The 22,402-nt window shown below is 38.2% G+C and overlaps 3 protein-coding genes across 3 annotated transcripts; 2 read left to right on the top strand and 1 right to left on the bottom strand.

Annotated features, from left to right (window-relative positions):
* Nucleotides 1-1,435: 1,435 nt before the first annotated feature.
* LOC115809144 (cytochrome P450 2J6) lies at nt 1,436-7,586 on the top strand. Its single transcript, XM_030770693.1, has 9 exons — nt 1,436-1,703; nt 2,321-2,483; nt 2,815-2,964; nt 3,282-3,442; nt 4,153-4,329; nt 4,621-4,762; nt 4,907-5,094; nt 5,778-5,919; nt 7,001-7,586. The coding sequence occupies exons 1-9, from the start codon at nt 1,503-1,505 to the stop codon at nt 7,174-7,176; spliced, it is 1,500 nt and encodes a 499-aa protein (XP_030626553.1). The 5' UTR covers nt 1,436-1,502; the 3' UTR covers nt 7,177-7,586.
* Nucleotides 7,587-9,510: 1,924 nt separating this feature from the next.
* On the top strand, nt 9,511-15,856 carry LOC115809143 (cytochrome P450 2J3). The gene is made up of 9 exons (XM_030770692.1): nt 9,511-9,883; nt 10,493-10,655; nt 10,988-11,137; nt 11,455-11,615; nt 12,325-12,501; nt 12,793-12,934; nt 13,079-13,266; nt 13,950-14,091; nt 15,175-15,856. The coding sequence occupies exons 1-9, from the start codon at nt 9,683-9,685 to the stop codon at nt 15,348-15,350; spliced, it is 1,500 nt and encodes a 499-aa protein (XP_030626552.1). The 5' UTR covers nt 9,511-9,682; the 3' UTR covers nt 15,351-15,856.
* A 2,032-nt stretch (nt 15,857-17,888) lies between these two features.
* Nucleotides 17,889-21,165, bottom strand: LOC115810206 (E3 ubiquitin-protein ligase TRIM47-like). The gene is made up of 4 exons (XM_030772133.1): nt 20,572-21,165; nt 20,338-20,424; nt 19,709-19,942; nt 17,889-17,942 (listed from the first exon to the last, which is right to left on the bottom strand). The coding sequence occupies exons 1-4, from the start codon at nt 21,163-21,165 to the stop codon at nt 17,889-17,891; spliced, it is 969 nt and encodes a 322-aa protein (XP_030627993.1).
* Nucleotides 21,166-22,402: the final 1,237 nt, after the last annotated feature.

Below are 22,402 nucleotides of genomic sequence, written 5' to 3'. Positions count from 1 at the left end.
ATGTGCTGTAGCAGTGAGTTTATGTTATGCTGAGCAGGGAGGGAGGATTGGTAGGAAGCTAGGCAGGGGGAAGACTTTCAGAGATGTGTGATGTCTTATTATTTATTCTACATGCTTACTGCTATGCCACTTTTAAACAGATAACTTACAAAAGATGTCATTTTCTAGTCAAGTTAAAATCCTCTGAACTTGAAATGTTAAGTATTATAAATGCAGTTAGGTTACTCAAATTTGAAACTGAGTTAAAATAGTGCAAAAATGTGTGTTTCTTTGACAAGATAAGGAAAGTTCTCTTTCATAGATAACGAAAAATAATAAATTGTTTGAACTCACAATATTAAGTTGAAACAACAAGTGACCAAAAGTTAAATGAACTTTGAGAACTTAAAAAACATTGCCAAGACAACAAATGCTTTGTAGTTAAATGAAGTTTTTCAAGTTTAGTTTCAAACTGAAACAATGGTATTTTTCAAGTTGACTTTACTCACGTTTTCAAGGCAGCACGTGAACTCTTGTTTATAAGTTTAGCCAACATAAAATGTTTGACAGTGTACGCATGCAGTAGGTGATTTGTTACCTTTTAACAAGGAGGATGGCCCAATGGTCATTGACACTATTCTATAGAGTATACAGGCAGATGGCATGTTAACAAGGCAGATGCATTTTGATCATTTTGCTGATCACCTACTGTATATGTGTATATGTGCTTCATGTAGATTCCTTAAGAACAAAATGATCATATTATTAAACAAAATGGTTTCATTAATTTTTGAAAACTCATACAGTTGAGTTCAATATCCAAAACTCGTCATAGCGCTTTGACTTAAAGAGAAGAAATAAGTGGGCATAACTAAATGGGGCTGTAATGTATGTTTTTAACAGTGTGGACATGAACTGCTTTACAGTGCAGTAAGAATGAAATGGGACCTTAACTCAAACAGCTGGTTTCTGCCCCTCACCTGTTTTAGTCCCGAGTGTCATTTATAAGAGTTGAAATGGAAAAAACTGGCTGTAATCTCTGTGGTTGATTACGATATATTCATAATTCATGATATAGTCACGCACACTTCTACAAAGTTCCGAATATTTTTTTTTTTTACTTCTGCGATATGAAAACGCATAAGTAGTAACAAACGACAAATTAGTCCGTGTGCTTTTTCGGTTATCACAGAGTTGTCAAACCATAAACAACTCGAAAAATTGAAGGAAAACTGGCTGTCTGGTTCTTTTAAATTTAGCCAAATAGGGTCATATTGATCAAGTTACCGGGGCAAAAAGTGCCTCTGACTGAGGAGAAAGATCCTTCAGAACAGCGCTATCTGTTGGAAAGAAATGGAGCACAAGTAATTCGGGGCCATTAGAGTACAAGACTAGCATGACGCAGTATTTCTTGATCAGCCAATAAAACTGAAAGATCTTTGTCCACAGTAACTAAGTTTCTTCCGTTTGTGTATCAGTCAACACTGATAAGAGGGTCGTGTTTTGTTATAAATTAATTCAATATGACTCTTTTAAATGTTGTACAACTTTTTGACTGGATTGACATTAAGAGCATATTAATGTTCTCGGCTGTTTTTCTTTTGCTCGCTGACTATTTTAGAAACAAACCTCCGAAGAACTTTCCTCCCGGACCACGGTCACTGCCTTTTATAGGGGACCTTCACCATATCGATCCAAGAAGGTTTCACATTCAGCTCACAAAGGTAGGCAACCGTGGGAAATTCCCGCACTAACACCATTCTGAAACGTCAGTGACATACATTCTGAAATTTCAGCTTATATGATGAAAACTATTGATTTCATTTGCAGTTCCTTCACGCGCCCTTGAAACAAACTGTGTCCGTTTTATGCTTTTTTCTGACCAAATTAAGACACTCGGATTTCTCTCCTACAGACGACTCACATTACGACCCACTACAAACCAGACGTGATGCTATGAAGGGATATAATACACTATATATTTTTCATTTACCGTGCACATGTATTATTTATTTGTTATTTAAAATTCCATCACGAGCACTTCCTGAGTACCTATTCCAGAATTTCTCCAACGGAGCAACCCAAGAGCAGACTCTAATTAGGCTATGTATTGCATGAGTATTTAACTGAAACAGAGTGCGTATTTTCCTTGATATTATTGTCTATGCTGCATCTCATAAAAAAATCGGCGTTAGAAGTTAAATTAAGATAGTATTTCTCGGGGAACTAATAATTCCTAAAGACTTCTATATAATTTTCTGATGGTGATGATGAGGAGGAGGAGGAGGAGGATGACGATGATGATGTGGTGGTGATTCTGCTGCTGTTTTCTTTCATATAGTTTGCTGAAGAATATGGCAATGTTTTCAGTGTTCGATTTTTTGGACCAAGGGTAGTTATCTTGAATGGATACAAGTTGGTGAAGGAGGTATATATTCAACAAGGAGAAGTCTTAGTTGATCGTCCATCTTTGCCCCTATTTGCTGACATTGTGAGCAACAAAGGTAATGAAATTCATAAGACAAAGATTCATCATACTGAATTAATTTGATGCTCAAAAAGCTCTAGGACTGAATAGCCTTACAACTATGAATTACAACCAAGTGTCATCTCAGAGTTACACACCTTTTCAGATGACATTTAGCTACAGCAGAGATACTAATATAAAATGTCTTAATTCAGATAATGTTTGTTTAACACTAGTGTGAATTGCCTTTTTCTCTATATGTTATGAGAGACATGTTGACAAGGATAGAGAGAAGAAGAGTAACACACATGTTCGTATATTACATTCATATATGTAATATTGTATTTTTTTTTTTTTTTTGCTAATAGGTATTATTTTTTCTAATGGATATCAGTGGAAACAGCAGAGAAGATTTGCACTGATGACACTGAGAAATTTTGGCCTGGGTAAGAAGAGCCTAGAGCCATCTATTCAGCAGGAAGCCAGTATTCTCAAGGAGGCCTTTTCAAATGAGCAAGGTAAGAGTGGAAGAGACGCGTGAACAAAAGTGTTTTTTGATATGACAGTACAGGACTGGATAAAAATCAGACTTGCTCTGTTTAAGTCAAAACTGAGAAATGGAGTCCTAAAATCAAGTGAGGAATAACAACGGAGCAGCTTATTAACAAAGAACTTGGCTAAAGCTGTATTTTTAGAGAGGCTCAAACTCGCAGGAATATTGATGACTTCATATTTGAAGCCTAATTCACTGTATGTTTTATACAGCCATAGACAGCTGTAATGAAACCAGTGTGATTTGCTCCACCGTTGACTGTATACCACTACTGGTTTCCAGGACGAGTATTTAATCCTCGGATGCAGATCAACAATGCTGTCTCCAATGTGATCTGTGTTCTGGTGTTTGGTGATCGGTTTGAGTACAGTGACAGTAATTTCCAGGCCCTACTGAAGATGATGAGTGATACTGTGGAACTGCAGGGTAGCATTTGGGCACAGGTACTTGACCACTGAAGTCAGGATAAATACTTATCACCTGCTAGATCAAACTAGTGTCATACTTCTCATTTCTGCACTTTTTTTCAATGTTAAATTTCCAATAGCTCAGGTTCATCTTTTGTGAGGTTTGTATAGAAGAAGTGATTTATTTTATTAAACTGAAGCATTTCATCATCATAGAAGCATCACATTTAAAAAAAATGTGGGTTTTTTTTTTTTCATGAATAGTCATCTGAACTCCTTATTATTATGTGCTTTTTAAAAAGTTAACTGTGCCAGAGATATCAGATTTATTTTTGATGTGAAGTTACTCAATAGTGAATATATACTCATCTGTCTTTCTGGGATGGAGCTTATCCACTTCCTCAGATACCTGACACAATATTTTGTGTCTTATTTTTTTTAATTTGGCTGCACCTTGTAGTTGTTATGCCCAGTTTAGTCACTTGGGAACAGTAAAGACACGCTCAAATATTTGGGTACAAAACCTGAACACTTTAGACCACCTTCCATTTAACATTTCAGGTATCAATTTTTAAATGAAAGGCACCTGATATACAGAGACTAAAATGTCAGTGCAACTGACTACTTGTCTTTTGCTTGAACTCATAATCACCACAGTTTCATTTTATGACTACTTGATTATAGACACTGCCAGTGTTCTTTTTCATATAGTTTTTAAAGCATAGATCTGTGTTTTGTGTCACTAGATCTATAATATGTTTCCGTGGATAATGCGCAGAGTGCCAGGCCCACACAGGAAACTATTTGCACATTGGAACAAATTGATTGACTTTGTCAAGACTAAAATCAAAGAGCATCACATTGACCTTGACCCCTCATCCCCACGAGATTACATCGACTGCTTCCTGGGGGAGATGGAAAAGGTAGGAAGTTTTTAACACTGATGCTGTCATTTTGAAAGTAATGATGTTCTCAGTGATGTATCTTGCACTGGGATCTCCTGTCCCACTGACAGATTAACTTTGTCAATAACAAGTGACAAGGGCATTCAGGAATGATGAACAGTCTAAAGAAAAGACAAACTTGCATCTGTGTGAAACATATCCTTGTGGTGCACTAAGAGCGTGTATTGTCCATGTTCAGGATTCTGTACTGGAATATCGCTGTGATTACACAAGTACACATTTCGAAATGTAGAACTTTCCTCTTTGCAGTGGAAAGAAGATGAAGCAGCTGGATTCAACATTGAGAACTTGTGTTTCTGCACACTGGATCTGTTTACAGCAGGGACTGAGACCACCTCTACCACCCTGTACTGGGGTCTCCTTTATATGATCAAATACCCAGAAATACAAGGTCAGTGCCAACGCTTTGCCAACAGTCAGCAGCCACAGACAAGTGATTCACGTTGAAGCTCACAAAGAAAATACACATGTACCTAGTGAGATATTTTCCTTTTTTTCTGTTTCTACTCTAAACTTGACCCTTTCATTTGTTCAGCAAAGGTACAGGCAGAGATAGACCGTGTGGTAGGGTCATCACGACAACCATCAGTGGCAGACAGAGAGAACCTGCCCTACACTGATGCTGTCATTCATGAGATACAGAGGTTTGGAAATATTCTTCCGCTGAATGTAGGCCGAAGTACCACAAAAGATACTTACATCGGGGGTTACAATATTCCTAAGGTGGGTTGTGATCTGGTTGTCTTTTTGCTCTTAGCTTAGATAGAGAATTGTCTTTGAAACTCCTTCCAGAACTTGCTCATGCACATATTTATTGGTATAAAGATGGTTTGTTGGGTAACTGGGTCGATTTAATCACGAAATTTTACCTAGACCAACAAAAAGACCCCAAGACTGAAATCCAGCATGGCTTTGAAATGTTGTAAACTAGAAAATACAATGCAAGAAATGCCCATTTGTAAACATGTGTAATGGTACCTCTTTTACTCAAAGTAAGCCCTCAAAGAGTTCACTTTGAATGTTCCATTTTATGGACACCCGAAGCTTAGTTTGTTCAAGGGTAGTTTACCTGAGATTCTTTCAACAAAAGTAAGTACAGAATGAAAAAGAAGATGGAAGTGGAAAATGTAACTATACTCTTACCCAGGTCGATCCAAGCATACGTATAGTCATTGGTAGAGTGATAGAAGCAATGATTGCAGGTGCTTTTAGTAGCATCTGGTTTAACTCAAGGATAGCCACATTGTTGCATCTTCATTGTTAACACATTTTAACAATGTCGCTAGGACTCTGAAGTGAAGTTAGGAACGGACTAGCCTGTGACTAATCCCAGCAATAATTATCAGTTGACAATGTACAAAGTTATTCTTCAGAATATGACAACTACAAATGCAAATGTTCTGCAGGGTACACTGTTGACTGGGAATCTCACATCAGTTTTGTTTGATGAGACGGAGTGGGAGACACCACACACTTTCAACCCAGGTCACTTCCTGGATGCCGAGGGTAACTTCCGGAGGAGGGATGCCTTCCTGCCATTTTCAACTGGTACAGTGATGCAACGTTTCTCATACAAATGGCTTGTTCTGAATGCTTTCAGAAACATTTGGGTTCTCAGATGGCATAGCAGAAAAGACACCAGCCTACCACCATACATGCCCGCACTGGTATTCCGGTAGCAGCGCTTATGGCTTGGCTTGTTGTCCACATGGACCCAATTGGCAGTGTTCAGAATTGAGAAGCTGACGGAGGATAGTCTCCCCATTGGTGCAACAGTGACCTCCACTGGTTCGTCCAAGTGCCAGATTAGTGATTGACAAATCTGGGGAACGTAGCATGTACATTTGCATCCGTTACAGCTTCTGAGATGCGCTGGGGAAAAAAAGCAGTCAGCGACTCCACATGTATTAGAGGAGAAATGTGGTAGTCTAAGCCCTGTACAGGTAGTGATTAATACCACAAAACTGGGAGAAAAAAAGATAAAATGGCAAAAAAAACACTTAAAGAAAAGAGTACTTGGTGCTCTCTCAGTAAAATGTTGACAATTCATTATTAAACCTAGTTATCCTTTTGACATACATTTATATGTAGGAATACTGAATGTGTTTGTATCTGTATGTTGTTACATTGGTTGTCAGATGAATGTGGCATCAATATGCATACATAGCATCACAATGATCTGAATTGAAAAAGGAGACGTTGTTAAATTTTGTTTTTAAATTCACAAGGTGTTTACTTATAGAGCCACACTTAAAATGACCATGACAATGCCAGTATGCATCCAGGATGTGCCAGCATGCTCTTAACTTGCAATACAACTCTCATTAATCATTTCTTCAATATGCAAACTTAAATGATATTTTTACAGCTGTATGTTGCGTATCTACTCCATTAAACATGTTGGGCTCCTTGTACTCCTATTAATGACTTAATTCTGTTGAACGCACACACACCTCCTCTTGCTACCAGACTGGGCATTGATGTGTAACGTTACTGTCCTAACCTTTACTGCCACAGAGCCAGAAAATTCCTAACAGTATGATTAGCTGTGTAAATAAATTGTCCTATTTCATTTGGTAATGCATTTTTAATGGAGCAGCATAAATTGTACGTGTCTGTGCTTTTCTAGGAAAGAGAGTGTGTCTAGGGGAGCAGCTGGCTCGTATGGAGCTCTTCCTGTTCTTCACCTCCCTGCTTCAACACTTCACGTTCTCTGCTCCTCCTGGTGTCGAGCCCACACTGGACTACAAAATAGGAATCACATTCGGCCCCAAGCCCTATAAACTCTGTGCTGTTCCTCGTTGAGGCATACATGCACACACACACACACACACACACACACACACACACACTTGAATATCTAGTATTACAGGCCTTTACATCAAAACTTCTTTGAATATTATTTTGAGATTATGGTTCTCTTAACACAATTAAAATAAAGTAATTTTGGTACAGTGGTTATAGAGCACTTATAAGAGCATGGAAAAACTCATAAGTTACAGTAAATATTCTTAAAACATTTAGCAGTATCAGTATAGTCCCAACCAAGTATTTTAGCTTGAAATAGAGGCAATGTTATGATAACAGACCACTAATTAACATGATTGTTATAACGTGCATAAACCAATCACTTGAATATTTTAGTCAGTCACTGTCTCTAGTGTCACAATTATTGTAACTGAATGGTTTTATTAAAATATTTTTAGAGAAAGACACCTTGAATTTTTACTATTTCCACATCTATGTTCGCAGAGATTATTAAAACAAAAAAAAAAAAGCAGTTAATGCAGGGAACTCCCTGTGCTTCCACAGTCTTCTAACCTCTTGTTCCACAATCCACAAGCCATTCAGCCTCTCAGTTCTAGCCTCTCAGTTGTCACTGAACTTCATAAAAACAATAAATACTTGAGTTATAAATACAATAAATACATCCCTGAGAGAGGACTAATACACCTGTACACCACATGTTTATTTCTTTAAAATGGGACAATTTTGTTTGTTTTCTACATCAGGGGGGTGTTGCAGATAGTGGGACTAGTGAGAACTCAGAGTTAGTTAACTCAGAGCAAGTAGTAAACCTCTTAATAGAAGAGCCCCTTGGCTTTGTTTTCCTTGGAGGATGAAGCCAGAGGGCCCTTCCATTAGGAGGTTTACTACTTGCTCTGAATGAACTAACTCTGAGTTTTCACTAAACCTGCTTTCTGGAATGCCACCCAGATACCACATTCATTTTAGCACTGTGAGGTTTGACCTGAATGTTCTGTTTTGTTTTTAAAAGACATAGGTGCTGTCACAATGTGATGCATTTGCAGGTTAGTTTCTTGGTTCATTCAAATTCAACAAAGACTTCCCAAAAGTTACAGAATGAAGATCTCAGGTTTTCCAGGCAACCAGAAGGCAAAGTAACATGACATGGTGCTCAGCACAAACAATGCAACACAAAGAAATAGAGCAAACTAATGAGTACTTACACAGAACTAAATTAGGTTTAACTAACTAAAGACAGGTGAGAACCATGGTAGAACTGATAGGGCTAAAGAAAACCCCCAAAAAACAGGAAGTAACAGAACTCAATCAAAACAGGACTGAACCAAGAAACCAGGAAGTAAGCATACAAAAATCAAAACAGGCCACTGTCTTTTCCTCAGTCTCCATTTGACATTATAAAAATCTTTTATGTAGCATCAACATTTAATTGCTTCACAGCATTTTTTTTTTTGGTTTGAAATCATAAAATGTTTGACAGTGTACGCATGCAGTAGGTGATTTGTTACCTTTTAACAAGGGGGATGGCCCAATGGTCATTGACACTATTCTATAGAGTATACAGGCAGATGGCATGTTAACAAAGCAGATGCATTTTGATCATTTTGCTGATCACCTACTGTATATGTGTATATGTGCTTCATGTAGATTCCTTAAGAACAAAATGATCATATTATTAAACAAAATGGTTTCATTAATTTTTGAAAACTCATACAGTTGAGTTCAATATCCAAAACTCGTCATAGCGCTTTGACTTAAAGAGAAGAAATAAGTGGGCATAACTAAATGTGGCTGTAATGTTTTTAACAATGTGGACATGGACTGCTTTACAGTGCAGTAAGAATGATATGGGACCTTACTTCAAACAGCTGGTTTCTGCCCCTTACCTGTTTTAGTCCCGAGTGTCATTTATAAGAGTTGAAATGGAGAAAACTGGCTGTAATCTCTGGGGTTGATTATGATATATTCATAATTCATGATATAGTCACGCACACTTCTACAAAGTTCCGAATATTTTTTTTTTTTTTACCTCTGCGATATGAAAACGCATAAGTAGTAACAAACGAGAAATTAGTCCGTGTATTATTCGGTTATCTCAGAGTTGTCAAACCACAAACAACTCGAAAAATTTAAAGGAAGATTGGCTCTTTTAAATGCGTTTTCTGGTTCTTTTTAATTTAGCCAAATAAGGTAATATTGATCAAGTTACCGGGGCAAAAAGTGCCTCTGACTGAGGAGAAAGATCCCTCAGAACAGCGCTATCTGTTGGAAAGAAATAGAGCAAAAGTAATTCGGGGTCATTAGAGTACAAGTCTGCTATGACGCAGTATTTCTTGATCCGCCGATAAAACTGAAAGATCTTTGTCCACAGTAACTCCGTCGCTACCCAAAATAGGTTTCTAGAGGTAGTTCTTCCCCTATTGGGTGAAAGAGTCAGCCCAGTTAGATATCATAGATGAAATTCGGTATATATATCTGGTGACTTCTGCTTGTGTACCGGCCAACACAGATTAGAGGGTCGTGTTTTGTTATAAATTAATTCAATATGACTGTTTTAAATTTTGTACAACTTTTTGACTGGATTGACATTAAGAGCATATTAATGTTCTCGGCTGTTTTCCTTTTGCTCGCTGACTATTTAAGAAACAAACCTCCAAAGAACTTTCCTCCCGGACCACGGTCACTGCCTTTTATAGGGGACCTTCACCGTATCGATCCAAGAAAGGTTCACATTCAGCTCACAAAGGTAGGCAACCGTGGGAAATGCCCGCGCTAACACCATTCTGAACCGTCAGTGACATACATTCTGAAATTTCAGCTTATATGATGTGAAACTATTGATTTGATTTGCAGTTCCTTCACGCGCTCTTGAAACTTGTACAAACTGTGTCCGTTTCATGCTTTTTTCTGACCAAATTAAGACACTCGGATTTCTCTCTTACAGCCGACTCACATTACGACCCACTACAAACCAGAAGTGATGCTATATTTTTCATTTACCGTGCACATGTATAGTTTATTTGTTATTTAAAATTCCATCACGAGCACTTCCTGAGTACGTCCTCCAGAATTTTTCCAACGGAGTAACCCAAGAGCAGACTCTAATTAGGCTATGTAATGCTTGAGTATTTAACTGAAACAGAGTGCGTATTTTCCTTGATATTATTGTCTATGCTGCATCTCACAAAAATCGGCGTTAGAAGTTAAATTAAGATAGTATTTCTCGGGGAACTAATAATTCCTAAAGACTTCTATATAATTTTCTGATGATGATGATGAGGAGGAGGAGGATGAGGATGATGATGATGGCGATGATGATGTGGTGGTGATTCTGCTGCTGTTTTCTTTCATATAGTTTGCTGAAGAATATGGCAATGTTTTCAGTGTTCGATTTTTTGGACCAAGGATAGTTGTCTTGAATGGATACAAGTTGGTGAAGGAGGTATATATTCAACAAGGAGAAGTCTTAGTTGATCGTCCATCTTTGCCCCTATTTGCTGACATTGTGAACAACAGAGGTATTGAAATTCTTAAGACAAAGATTCATCATACTGAATTAATTTGATGCTCAAAAAGCTCTAGAACTGAATAGCCTTAGAACTACGAATTACAACCAAGTCTCATCTCAGAGTTACACACCTTTTCAGACAACATTTAGCTACAGCAGAGATACTAATATAAAATGTCTTAATTCAGATAATGTTTGTTTAACACTAGTACGAATTGCCTTTTTCTCTATATGTTATGAGAGACATGTTGACAAGGATAGAGAGAAGAAGAGTAACACACATGTTCGTATATTACATTCATATATGTAATATTGTATTTTTTTTTTTTTTTTTGCTAATAGGTATTATTTTTTCTAATGGATATCAGTGGAAACAGCAGAGAAGATTTGCACTGATGACACTGAGAAATTTTGGACTGGGTAAGAAGAGCCTAGAGACATCTATTCAGCAGGAAGCCAATATTCTCAAGGAGGCCTTTTCAAATGAGCAAGGTAAGAGTGGAAGAGACGCGTGAACAAAAGTGTTTTTTGATATGACAGTACAGGACTGGATAAAAATCAGACTTGCTCTGTTTAAGTCAAAACTGAGAAATGGAGTCCTAAAATCAAGTGAGGAATAACAACGGAGCAGCTTATTAACAAAGAACTTGGCTAAAGCTGTATTTTTAGAGAGGCTCAAACTCGCAGGAATATTGATGACTTCATATTTGAAGCCTAATTCACTGTATGTTTTATACAGCCATAGACAGCTGTAATGAAACCAGCGTGATTTGCTCCACCGTTGACTGTATACCACTACTGGTTTCCAGGGCGAGTATTTAATCCTTGGATGCAGATCAACAATGCTGTCTCCAATGTGATCTGTGTTCTGGTGTTTGGTGATCGGTTTGAGTACAGTGACAGTAATTTCCAGGCCCTACTGAAGATGATGAGTGATACTGTGGAACTGCAGGGTAGCATTTGGGCACAGGTACTTGACCACTGAAGTCAGGATAAATACTTATCACCTGCTAGATCAAACTAGTGTCATACTTCTCATTTCTGCACTTTTTTTCAATGTTAAATTTCCAATAGCTCAGGTTCATCTTTTGTGATGTTTGTATAGAAGGAGTGATTTATTTTATTAAACTGAAGCATTTCATCATCATAGAAGCATCACATTTAAAAAAAAATGTGTTTTTTTTTTTTCATGAATAGTCATCTGAACTCCTCATTATTATGTGCTTTTTTAAAAGGTAACTGTGCCAGAGATATCAGATTTATTTTTGATGTGAAGTTACTCAATAGTGAATATATACTCATCTGTCTTTCTGGGATGGAGCTTATCCACTTCCTCAGATACCTGACACAATATTTTGTGTCTTATTTTTTTTAATTCGGCTGCACCTTGTAGTTGTTATGCCCAGTTTAGTCACTTGGGAACAGTAAAGACACGCTCAAATATTTGGGTACAAAACCTGAACACTTTAGACCACCTTCCATTTAACATTTCAGGTATCAATTTTTAAATGAAAGGCACCTGATATACAGAAACTAAAATGTCAGTGCAACTGACTACTTGTCTTGTGCTTGAACTCATAATCACCATAGTTTCATTTTATGACTACTTGATTATAGACACTGCCAGTGTTCTTTTTCATATAGTTTTTAAAGCATAGATCTGTGTTTTGTGTCACTAGATCTATAATATGTTTCCGTGGATAATGCGCAGAGTGCCAGGCCCACACAGGAAACTATTTGCACATTGGAACAAATTGATTGACTTTGTCAAGACTAAAATCAAAGAGCATCACATTGACCTTGACCCCTCATCCCCACGAGATTACATCGACTGCTTCCTGGGGGAGATGGAAAAGGTAGGAAGTTTTTAACACTGATGCTGTCATTTTGAAAGTAATGATGTTCTCAGTGATGTATCTTGCACTGGGATCTCCTGTCCCACTGACAGATTAACTTTGTCAATAACAAGTGACAAGGGCATTCAGGAATGATGAACAGTCTAAAGAAAAGACAAACTTGCATCTGTGTGAAACATATCCTTGTGGTGCACTAAGAGCGTGTATTGTCCATGTTCAGGATTCTGTACTGGAATATCGCTGTGATTACACAAGTACACATTTCGAAATGTAGAACTTTCCTCTTTGCAGTGGAAAGAAGATGAAGCAGCAGGATTCAACATTGAGAACTTGTGCTTCTGCACACTGGATCTGTTTACAGCAGGGACTGAGACCACCTCTACCACCCTGTACTGGGGTCTCCTTTATATGATCAAATACCCAGAAATACAAGGTCAGTGCCAACGCTTTGCCAACAGTCAGCAGCCACAGACAAGTGATTCACGTTGAAGCTCACAAAGAAAATACACATGTACCTAGTGAGATATTTTCCTTTTTTTCTGTTTCTACTCTAAACTTAACCCTTTCATTTGTTCAGCAAAGGTACAGGCAGAGATAGACCGTGTGGTAGGGTCGTCACGACAACCATCAGTGGCAGACAGAGAGAACCTGCCCTACACTGATGCTGTCATTCATGAGATACAGAGGTTTGGAAATATTGTCCCGCTGAATGTAGGCCGAAGTACCACAAAAGATACTTACATCGGGGGTTACAATATTCCTAAGGTGGGTTGTGATCTGGTTGTCTTTTTGCTCTTAGCTTAGATAGAGAATTGTCTTTGAAACTCCTTCCAGAACTTGCTCACGCACATATTTATTGGTATAAAGATGGTTTGTTGGGGAACTGGGTCGATTTAATCATGAAATTTTACCCAGACCAACAAAAAGACCCCAAGACTGAAATCCAGCATGGCTTTGAAATGTTGTGAACTAGAAAATACGATGCAAGAAACGCCCATTTGTAAACATGTGCAATGGTACCTCTTTTACTCAAAGTAAGCCCTCAAAGAGTTCACTTTGAATGTTCCATTTTGTGGACACCCGAAGCTTAGTTTGTTCAAGGGTAGTTTACCTTAGATTCTTTCAACAAAAGTAAGTACAGAATGAAAAAGAAGATGGAAGTGGAAAATGTAACTATACTCTTACCCAGGTCGATCCAAGCATACGTATAGTCATTGGTAGAGTGATAGAAGCAATGATTGCAGGTGCTTTTAGTAGCATCTGGTTTAACTCAAGGATAGCCACATTGTTGCATCTTCATTGTTAACACATTTTAACAATGTCGCTAGGACTCTGAAGTGAAGTTAGGAATGAACTAGCCTGTGACTAATCCCAACAATAATTATCAGTTGACAATGTACAAAGTTATTCTTCAGAATATGACAACTACAAATGCAAATGTTCTGCAGGGTACACTGTTGACTGGGAATCTCACATCAGTTTTGTTTGATGAGACGGAGTGGGAGACACCACACACTTTCAACCCAGGTCACTTCCTGGATGCCGAGGGTAACTTCCGGAGGAGGGATGCCTTCCTGCCATTTTCAACTGGTACAGTGATGCAACGTTTCTCATACAAATGGCTTGTTCTGAATGCTTTCAGAAACATTTGGGTTCTCAGATGGCATAGCAGAAAAGACACCAGCCTACCACCATACATGCCCGCGCTGGTATTCCGGTAGCAGCGCTTATGGCTTGGCTTGTTGTCCACATGGACCCAATTGGCAGTGTTCAGAATTGAGAAGCTGACGGAGGATAGTCTCCCCATTGGTGCAACAGTGACCTCCACTGGTTGGTCCAAGTACCAGATTATTGATTGACAAATCTGGGGAACGTAGCATGTACATTTGCATCAATTACAGCTTTTGAGATGCGCTGGTGAAAAAAAGCAGTCAGCGACTCCACATGTATTAGAGGAGAAATGTGGTAGTCTAAGCCCTGTACAGGTAGTGATTAATACCACAAAACTGGGAGAAAAAAAGATAAAATGGCAAAAAAAAAACACTTAAAGAAAAGAGTACTTGGTGCTCTCTCAGTAAAATGTTGACAATTCATTATTAAACCTAGTTATCCTTTTGACATACATTTATATGTAGGAATACTGAATGTGTTTGTATCTGTATGTTGTTACATTGGTTGTCAGATGAATGTGGCATCAATATGCATACATAGCATCACAATTATCTGAATTGAAAAAGGAGACGTTGTTAAATTTTGTTTTTAAATTCACAAGGTGTTCACTTATAGAGCCACACTTAAAATGACCATGACAATGCCAGTATGCATCCAGGATGTGCCAGCATGCTCTTAACTTGCAATACAACTCTCATTAATCATTTCCTCAATATGCAAACTTAAATGATATTTTTACAGCTGTATGTTGCGTATCTACTCCATTAAACATGTTGGGCTCCTTGTATTCCTATTAATGACTTAATTCTGTTGAACGCACACACACCTCCTCTTGCTACCAGACTGGGCATTGATGTGTAACGTTACTGTCCTAACCTTTACTGCCACAGAGCCAGAAAATTCCTAACAGTATGATTAGCTGTGTAAATAAATTGTCCTATTTCATTTGGTAATGCATTTTTAATGGAGCAGCATACATTGTACGTGTCTGTGCTTTTCTAGGAAAGAGAGTGTGTCTAGGGGAGCAGCTGGCTCGTATGGAGCTCTTCCTGTTTTTCACCTCCCTGCTTCAACACTTCACATTCTCTGCTCCTCCTGGTGTCGAGCCCACACTGGACTACAAAATAGGAGTCACACTCGGCCCCAAGCCCTATAATCTCTGTGCTGTTCCTCGTTGAGGCATACATGCACACACACACACACTTGAATATCTAGTATTACACACAGGCCCTTACATCAAAATTTCTTTGAATATTATTTTAACATTATGGTTCTCTTAACACAATTAAAAAGTAATTTTGGTACAGTGGTTATAGGGCACTTACAAGAGCATGGAAAAACTTAAGTTACAGTAAATATTCTTAAAACATTTAGCAGTATCAGTATAGTCCCAACCAAGTATTTTAGCTTGAAATAGAGGCAATGTTATGATAACAGACCACTAATTAACATGATTGTTATAACGTGCATAAACCAATCACTTAAATATTTTAGTCAGTCACTGTCTCTAGTGTCACAATTATTGTAACTGAATGGTTTTATTAAAATATTTTTAGAGAAAGACACCTTGAATTTTTACCATTTTCACATCTATGTTCGCAGAGATTATTAAAACAAAAAAAAAGCAGTTAATGCAGGGAACTCCCTGTGCTTCCACGGTCTTCTAACCTCTTGTTCCACAATCCACAAGCCATTCAGCCTCTCAGTTCTAGCCTCTCAGTTGTCACTGAACTTCATAAAAACAATAAATACTTGAGTTATAAATACAATAAATACATCCCTGAGAGAGGACTAATACACCTGTACACCACATGTTTATTTCTTTAAAATGGGACAATTTTGTTTGTTTTCTACATCAGGGGGGTGTTGCAGATAGCGGGATTAGTGAGAACTCGGAGTTAGTTAACTCAGAGCAAGTAGTAAACCTCTTAATAGAAGAGCCCCTTGGCTTTGTTTTCCTTGGAGGATGAAGCCAGAGGGCCCTTCTATTAGGAGGTTTACTACTTGCTCTGAATGAACTAACTCTGAGTTTTCACTAAACCTGCTTTCTGGAATACCACCCAGATACCACATTCATTTTAGCACTGTGAGGTTTGACCTGAATGTTCTGTTTTGTTTTTAAAAGACATAGGTGCTGTCACAATGTGATGCATTTGCAGGTTAGTTTCTTGGTTCATTCAAATTCAACAAAGACTTCCCAAAAGTTACAGAATGAAGATCTCAGGTTTTCCAGGCAACCAGAAGGCAAAGTAACATGACATGGTGCTCAGCACAAACAATGCAACACAAAGAAATAGAGCAAACTAATGAGTACTTACACTGAACTAAATTAGGTTTAACTAACTAAAGACAGGCGAGAACCATGATAGAACTGATAGGGCTAAAAAAAACCCCCAAAAAACAGGAAGTAACAGAACTCAATCAAAACAGGACTGAACCAAGAAACCAGGAAGTAAACATACAAAAATCAAAACAGGCCACTGTCTTTTCCTCAGTCTCCATTTGACATTATAAAAATCTTTTATGTAGCATCAACATTTAATTGCTTCACAGCATTTTTTTTTTGGTTTAAAATCATGAAGCCCAAACATATCTGGCACTGAATTTTCAGTGTCAGCCATGAAATTGCAGTGTAAGTTGTTCCTGCCTTGTCATTCAAATACACACCTCTACTCTATATATTGTTCATTACTGCCACATTTGTCATTTTATAGGAATTACACAAAAAGTAAATCCCATTTAAAAACATAAAATTATTATGCTATACTCTAACTGGTCCACTTTATAAATACTCCCTGCAAGAATCTTGCAACTGTTCTGTCAGTTTCACGATATCTTCATATTCTCAAATTAGACATTAGGACTGATTGTCAGGACACAGGTAGGGACTCAAACGCAGATCCAGACAAATTTCTCTTTCAACGGAGGTTTATTACAAAACACTTCAGCACAGAAAACGGTGAGACAAACTGACAAACACAAGAGAAAAACTGGCATTCCTAAATAGGCAGAGGGCAATCAGGAAACATGGAACAGGTGTGTAAGGTAAGGGGTATTGACTGAGGGGTGGAGTCAGGAGCACATGACAAAACTAAACAAAGCTACAACACAGTGTCAACACTGGCAGACAGGGGGAGACAAAACACAAAGTTCCTGAGGCAGTACTGACACTGATAGTGTTTCTGAGGAGGTCTCTGATAAATAGGGTTGGCATCTCTGTAAAAATGTATCTTTGAGGTAAAACTTTTTAATTCATGTTGAAGTCACAATGCTTTCACACACACACACACACACACACAAACACACACACACACACACACTCATTACTAAGAAGACGAGAGGACAACTTCAGGTTACTTCTTTTAGTTATGTTACAGCTTTAATCCTATCAGCAAGTAAATTGACAATATCTGAAGGCTGTGTTACAACAGCAGTGTCATAAATCCAGTATTAATAGTTGCCAATATTTACACTAGAGGATGCACTATTGTAAGGTTGTAAGAGTAAAATAAGGGGTACTTATCAAGGAACAGCAATTCTAAGATGCTTATTGCTCCACAAGATTGACCTCTTGATCTATTGCCATTGTCAGAATCAGGAACCTGGATATATCTTTGCACAAGAAGTTGCAGCAACATCAAGATTCAGTTGCCATCTCAGTAACATCAGGTGCACAGTAACGTCTTGTGCAACGAGCAGCTCCTCTTTTCTCCTCCTTACTCCTCTCCTCCTTTGTTTGCACCATCATTGAGCCTCAATAACGAAGAAATCTGAGCAAAAAACAAAAACAAAACACAACAAAAAATTATATTATGGTTTAAAGCTTATTTCTTAGTTAAATGAAATATGTAAAAAATACAGTTTTTGAGCACAGATTTATCATTATCTCTCTTATCACCTCTTGTTTGTTGGCTGGCATATCTTCAGTGTTGACCCAAAAGTAACATAAAACCCAGGAAAGAGGGGCTTTGTGAACGTTGTATGGATTTTATGGAGGCAGTCCGCTGCACCAGATTCAACATTATAAAAGGCAAGCAGTCCAGCGTCGTGATCTAGATACACTCCTATTGTGGAGGAGCTAGGGCCAGGGATTGTTTTTGATATAGCATCGTGTTTGAAAATGAAATGTGAATCATAGCAGTACAATGCCCAGGACACATTGTTGTTTCCAAACTCACTCTGACTATAACCTTTCCTGTCAATATCACTGTATGCCACAGCTATCGAAATTCCACCACCTCCAGTCCATTCAACTTCCCAGTAGGCCCGTTTAGTTAGCCCCTCATTGCACAGGACCTGCCTGCAGTCGCTAAATCTTTCAGAGCCATAATTTGAGGACAGCGTTGTATGGCTCCACTTCACCTCCGTGTTATCTTCCTCGAGGCTGAGGTGTCTGTATGCAGTGAACTTATCCAGGGTGAGTGCACAAGAATCTGACAGCGTGGGGAGAAAATAAATAGAATGATTATCAGCCTTAGCATTTTTTTAGAGCTTCAAAATGCTCTCAAACTATTACTTGAAGGTACACACTTTTGTATTTTTTGTAGTGTTCACATCTCAAGTCCAGTGAGGTTCTAACCTCTTGATGGAACAATAATCCTCAGCATGAGAATAGCTGCCATGCCACAATCAGCCAATGGTAGAGTTATCATTTTAATGACTTTAGGTATAGTATTTCATTATAACAGTCTATCCATTATGCATCAAGTGAAAAAGTATATACTGAAAGACCTCAAAGCTGAGAACACACCTATTCACCTTTATTTTAGAGTAATGGAAATTCTAAAAGACTAACTACATAATACTCTCTGTAGTTACAAAGTCATGTGCAAATTTTACTGATTTGGTACAATTACTGCTTCTTTTAAATAGGTGGGTACTGATAAGCACAAAATACTGGATCCTAATTGTGCGACATGACTTTATTTTATTGTTTTCACTGTTTTAAGAATATCTGTTTAATTAACAATTAAAAACTTACATTTCAGTAAGTCATTTCTGATCATGGATTCAAGAAATACAGCATTAGCTGTGGAGACACATGAGTAAAACAAAGTCAGTGAAGTGCGAACACAGAAGAACCTACATACATTTTTTTTATTTTAGCCACAGTGTAACAGTATTTTAGCCACAATTATGCTTGTCCTATTATAAAAAAAAAAACATTGTCTTAATCAAAAGATTCAATCTCAGGCAAATGCTAAACTCTTACCACTTCTTGACATCTTTGCCAATTGTTCCTCAAAAGATTCTTTCACTTTATCTTTCAGGTCTTTAAGAGATGTTTTCAATACATCAAAAGTGAGACGTGGATTGACTGTAATACCTGGGAACCCTTTAGATTCATATAGCACAAGGAGATCCTACAGAGTATGAATAAAGTCAGTGGGGAAAAATATGACCAAGATGAATTAAGGAATATTCATTTTCAGAACTCCAGTCATTTCTGACTTATTTATCCAGTTGATCTTCACAATATCACTAAATAACACACTGTGAGATGCAGTAACAGATTAGGAGATGACCATGACATTACCTGAAGAGACTGAATGTGATCCTCTGTGTTTGAAAGCTGTTTAAGTTTAGCATCTCTTTTCCCAAGATCAACAATCTCCTGCTCCATTTTGATCACTAGACCTGCAGCCCGACTCAACTCTGCCCTCTCCTGGGCTCTGATCACTTCTGTTGCCTCGCAGCGCTTTTCCTCAATGGTCTGAATCAGCTCAGTAAAGACCATGTCAGTGTCCGCTACAGCTTCCTGCGCAGAGATCTGTTACAAGGCAGACAAAAGCCTTATAATTCAGCACATTTTAGTTATAGTAGAGCTGAAAATAAAGCACACTGCAAACATTGTGGGTGCAAAATCAGTGGGAAAAATACCACACACCTCATCTGACCAAAATTTGACTAAAATTTGTGTAGTTTTCGTTGACTAAAACTAGACTAAAACTAATAATGAACAAATGACTAAAATATGACAAAATCGAATATGTATTTTAATCAAAAGACTAAATTAAAATCACCTGCCAAAATTAATGCTGACCACAGAGCATGATCTGTCAGTGGGATTTGGGGTTATTCCACCATGTCATTCTCAATACATTTTCATTGTAATACAGCCTAGTTTATAAGCACTTCCACAGACTTTATTTTCAAATCTCTCACCTTGAGAGGTTCCATGATCCTCTGTAGAGTGCACAGTTCACTCTGTCTCTCCTGGGTTTGTTTTGTAAATCTCTCCTCCAGTAATCTCTGTTGACAAGGCAAACCACTCAACTGCAAAAATCACCTTATATCATTTTCACAACATTCATCAATGGGATTTTGTACTCTGATCTTAAACATTTATTTGTATGCACTATCACAGTTTATTCTGTAGTTTGAGTTACAGCTATTTACCCTGATCTCTGCCCTTCCTGTTTCTGCCGAAACAATATCATGGCTTTTGTGTTCATCCGTCACACATGACACACAGATGCATTTCTTGTCAGTGCGACAAAACACTTCCAAGAGTTTCCCGTGTTCAGGGCACACCTTGTCTTTGATTGCTCCAGTTGCCTCAACTACTTTGTGTTTTTTTGCTGAGTGCAGGTTTTCATGATGTTCAAAGTGAGACTGACAATAAGAGTCTAGACACACTAAAAAGGACTTTTCAGCTTTGCGTTTTCTCCCGACGCAAATTCCACACTCTACATCTCCAGGTTCAGGGTAGCAGTGATCAGGGGCAGGAATGGCTGGCATTTCTGCTGTCTTCAGTTTCCCAACCATTTCAGCCAGAATGGGGTTTCTACCCAAAGCAGGCCTTGAAGTGAAGGTCTCTCTACACTGTGGACATCTGTATATCCCATTCTCATCTTCTTCATCCCAGCAACCTTTAATACAGACCATACAGTAACTGTGTCCACAGGAAATAGTCACTGGATCCTTCAGAAGGTCCAAACAAATTGCACATGTAAACTGGTCTCGATCCACTGAAATGCTGGCATTTTCCATGTTTGTGAATGAACAAACAGTGTGACACTGGACCAAACTCTGAAAGTTTCATTTCAGTAGAAATAAATGGGAGGGTTTTGTTTATATAGAGCAGGGAGGGGACTCGTGCATGAGAACAAGTGAAGGTTTCATTTCAGCAGAAAAAAATGGGATTGTTTTGCTTATGTAGAGCAGGAAGGGGACTTGTGTGTGAGATCGAGTGACAGTTTCATTTCAGCAGAAAAAAATGGGATTGTTTTGCTTGTATAGAACAGGAAGGGGACTTGTGTGTGAGATCAAGTGAAGGCTTCATTTCAGTAGAGATAAATGAGAGTGTTTTGCTGATATAGAACAAGGAGGAACTAGTGCAAGAGACTGAGTGAGAGTTTCATTTCAGTAGAAATAAATGGGAGTAGCTTATGTGACCAGCCTACTGCAAGGCTCTACTAATATTTAAAATTGTGACACCACCTGTGTACTCTGATCTCAAGAGTTTATAAGCATTTCAAACCAGTAGGGGGGGGGGGGGGTTCTCACACAGGTAAGCTGGTAGAATAAGGAGCAAAGATGCAATTCAGTGTTTACCTATAAAACTAATTTTATTGGTAAAGAATCAGCATGCAAATCAGCTGTTACAAACTGGAGGTGATACTGATGGATGTGTAGATAAACTCAGTCTTAGAACTAGGCATAACCGGAGGAACATAAGAATCTAGGGAAAAAAACAGACATACGTTCGACAAAAGACTTCTTTGGATTTTGCAGACTTGGAGATTAACAGACATTGCGTATTGACAGTTCCATGCTATGAAACAGAGGAAAACCAAGAGTATTTAAGCAAACTGAGAACATGACCAGATTAAACAAAAAAGATGCAACTAATGATAGACTAACAAGGTGAGCTCGGGGAAACCAGGAAGTGAATACACAAACCTAACATAAAAATGACCTAAAGACGGGGAGAGAGATGACCAGGGTGTGACATCAGTATTTAGTATACACATACAGAAGCATCACATTTTTCAACATTATTCAAATAAGAGGAGCATAAAAATTCCAAAATGACAATACCAGCTAGGGAAATATCAAAACAAAAGTATGGCCAGTGGAAAGCAGAGCACAGACTATAGGGGCTTTACTGTAACTTAGGGGAGAATAACTTAGTCACTGCCTGGCGTGTTCATGCCTGTGCTCTTAGGTGTACACACACTGCCAAAGAGAGGTGGGAAAAAAGTGGAGGTGCTAAGCTTATCACATC

This window comes from Chanos chanos, chromosome 4 (assembly GCF_902362185.1).
Source record: "Chanos chanos chromosome 4, fChaCha1.1, whole genome shotgun sequence".
Lineage (NCBI taxonomy): Eukaryota > Metazoa > Chordata > Actinopteri > Gonorynchiformes > Chanidae > Chanos > Chanos chanos.
The sequence above is the reverse complement of the archived record's forward strand: the minus strand, read 5'-3'. Positions and strand labels throughout refer to the sequence as shown.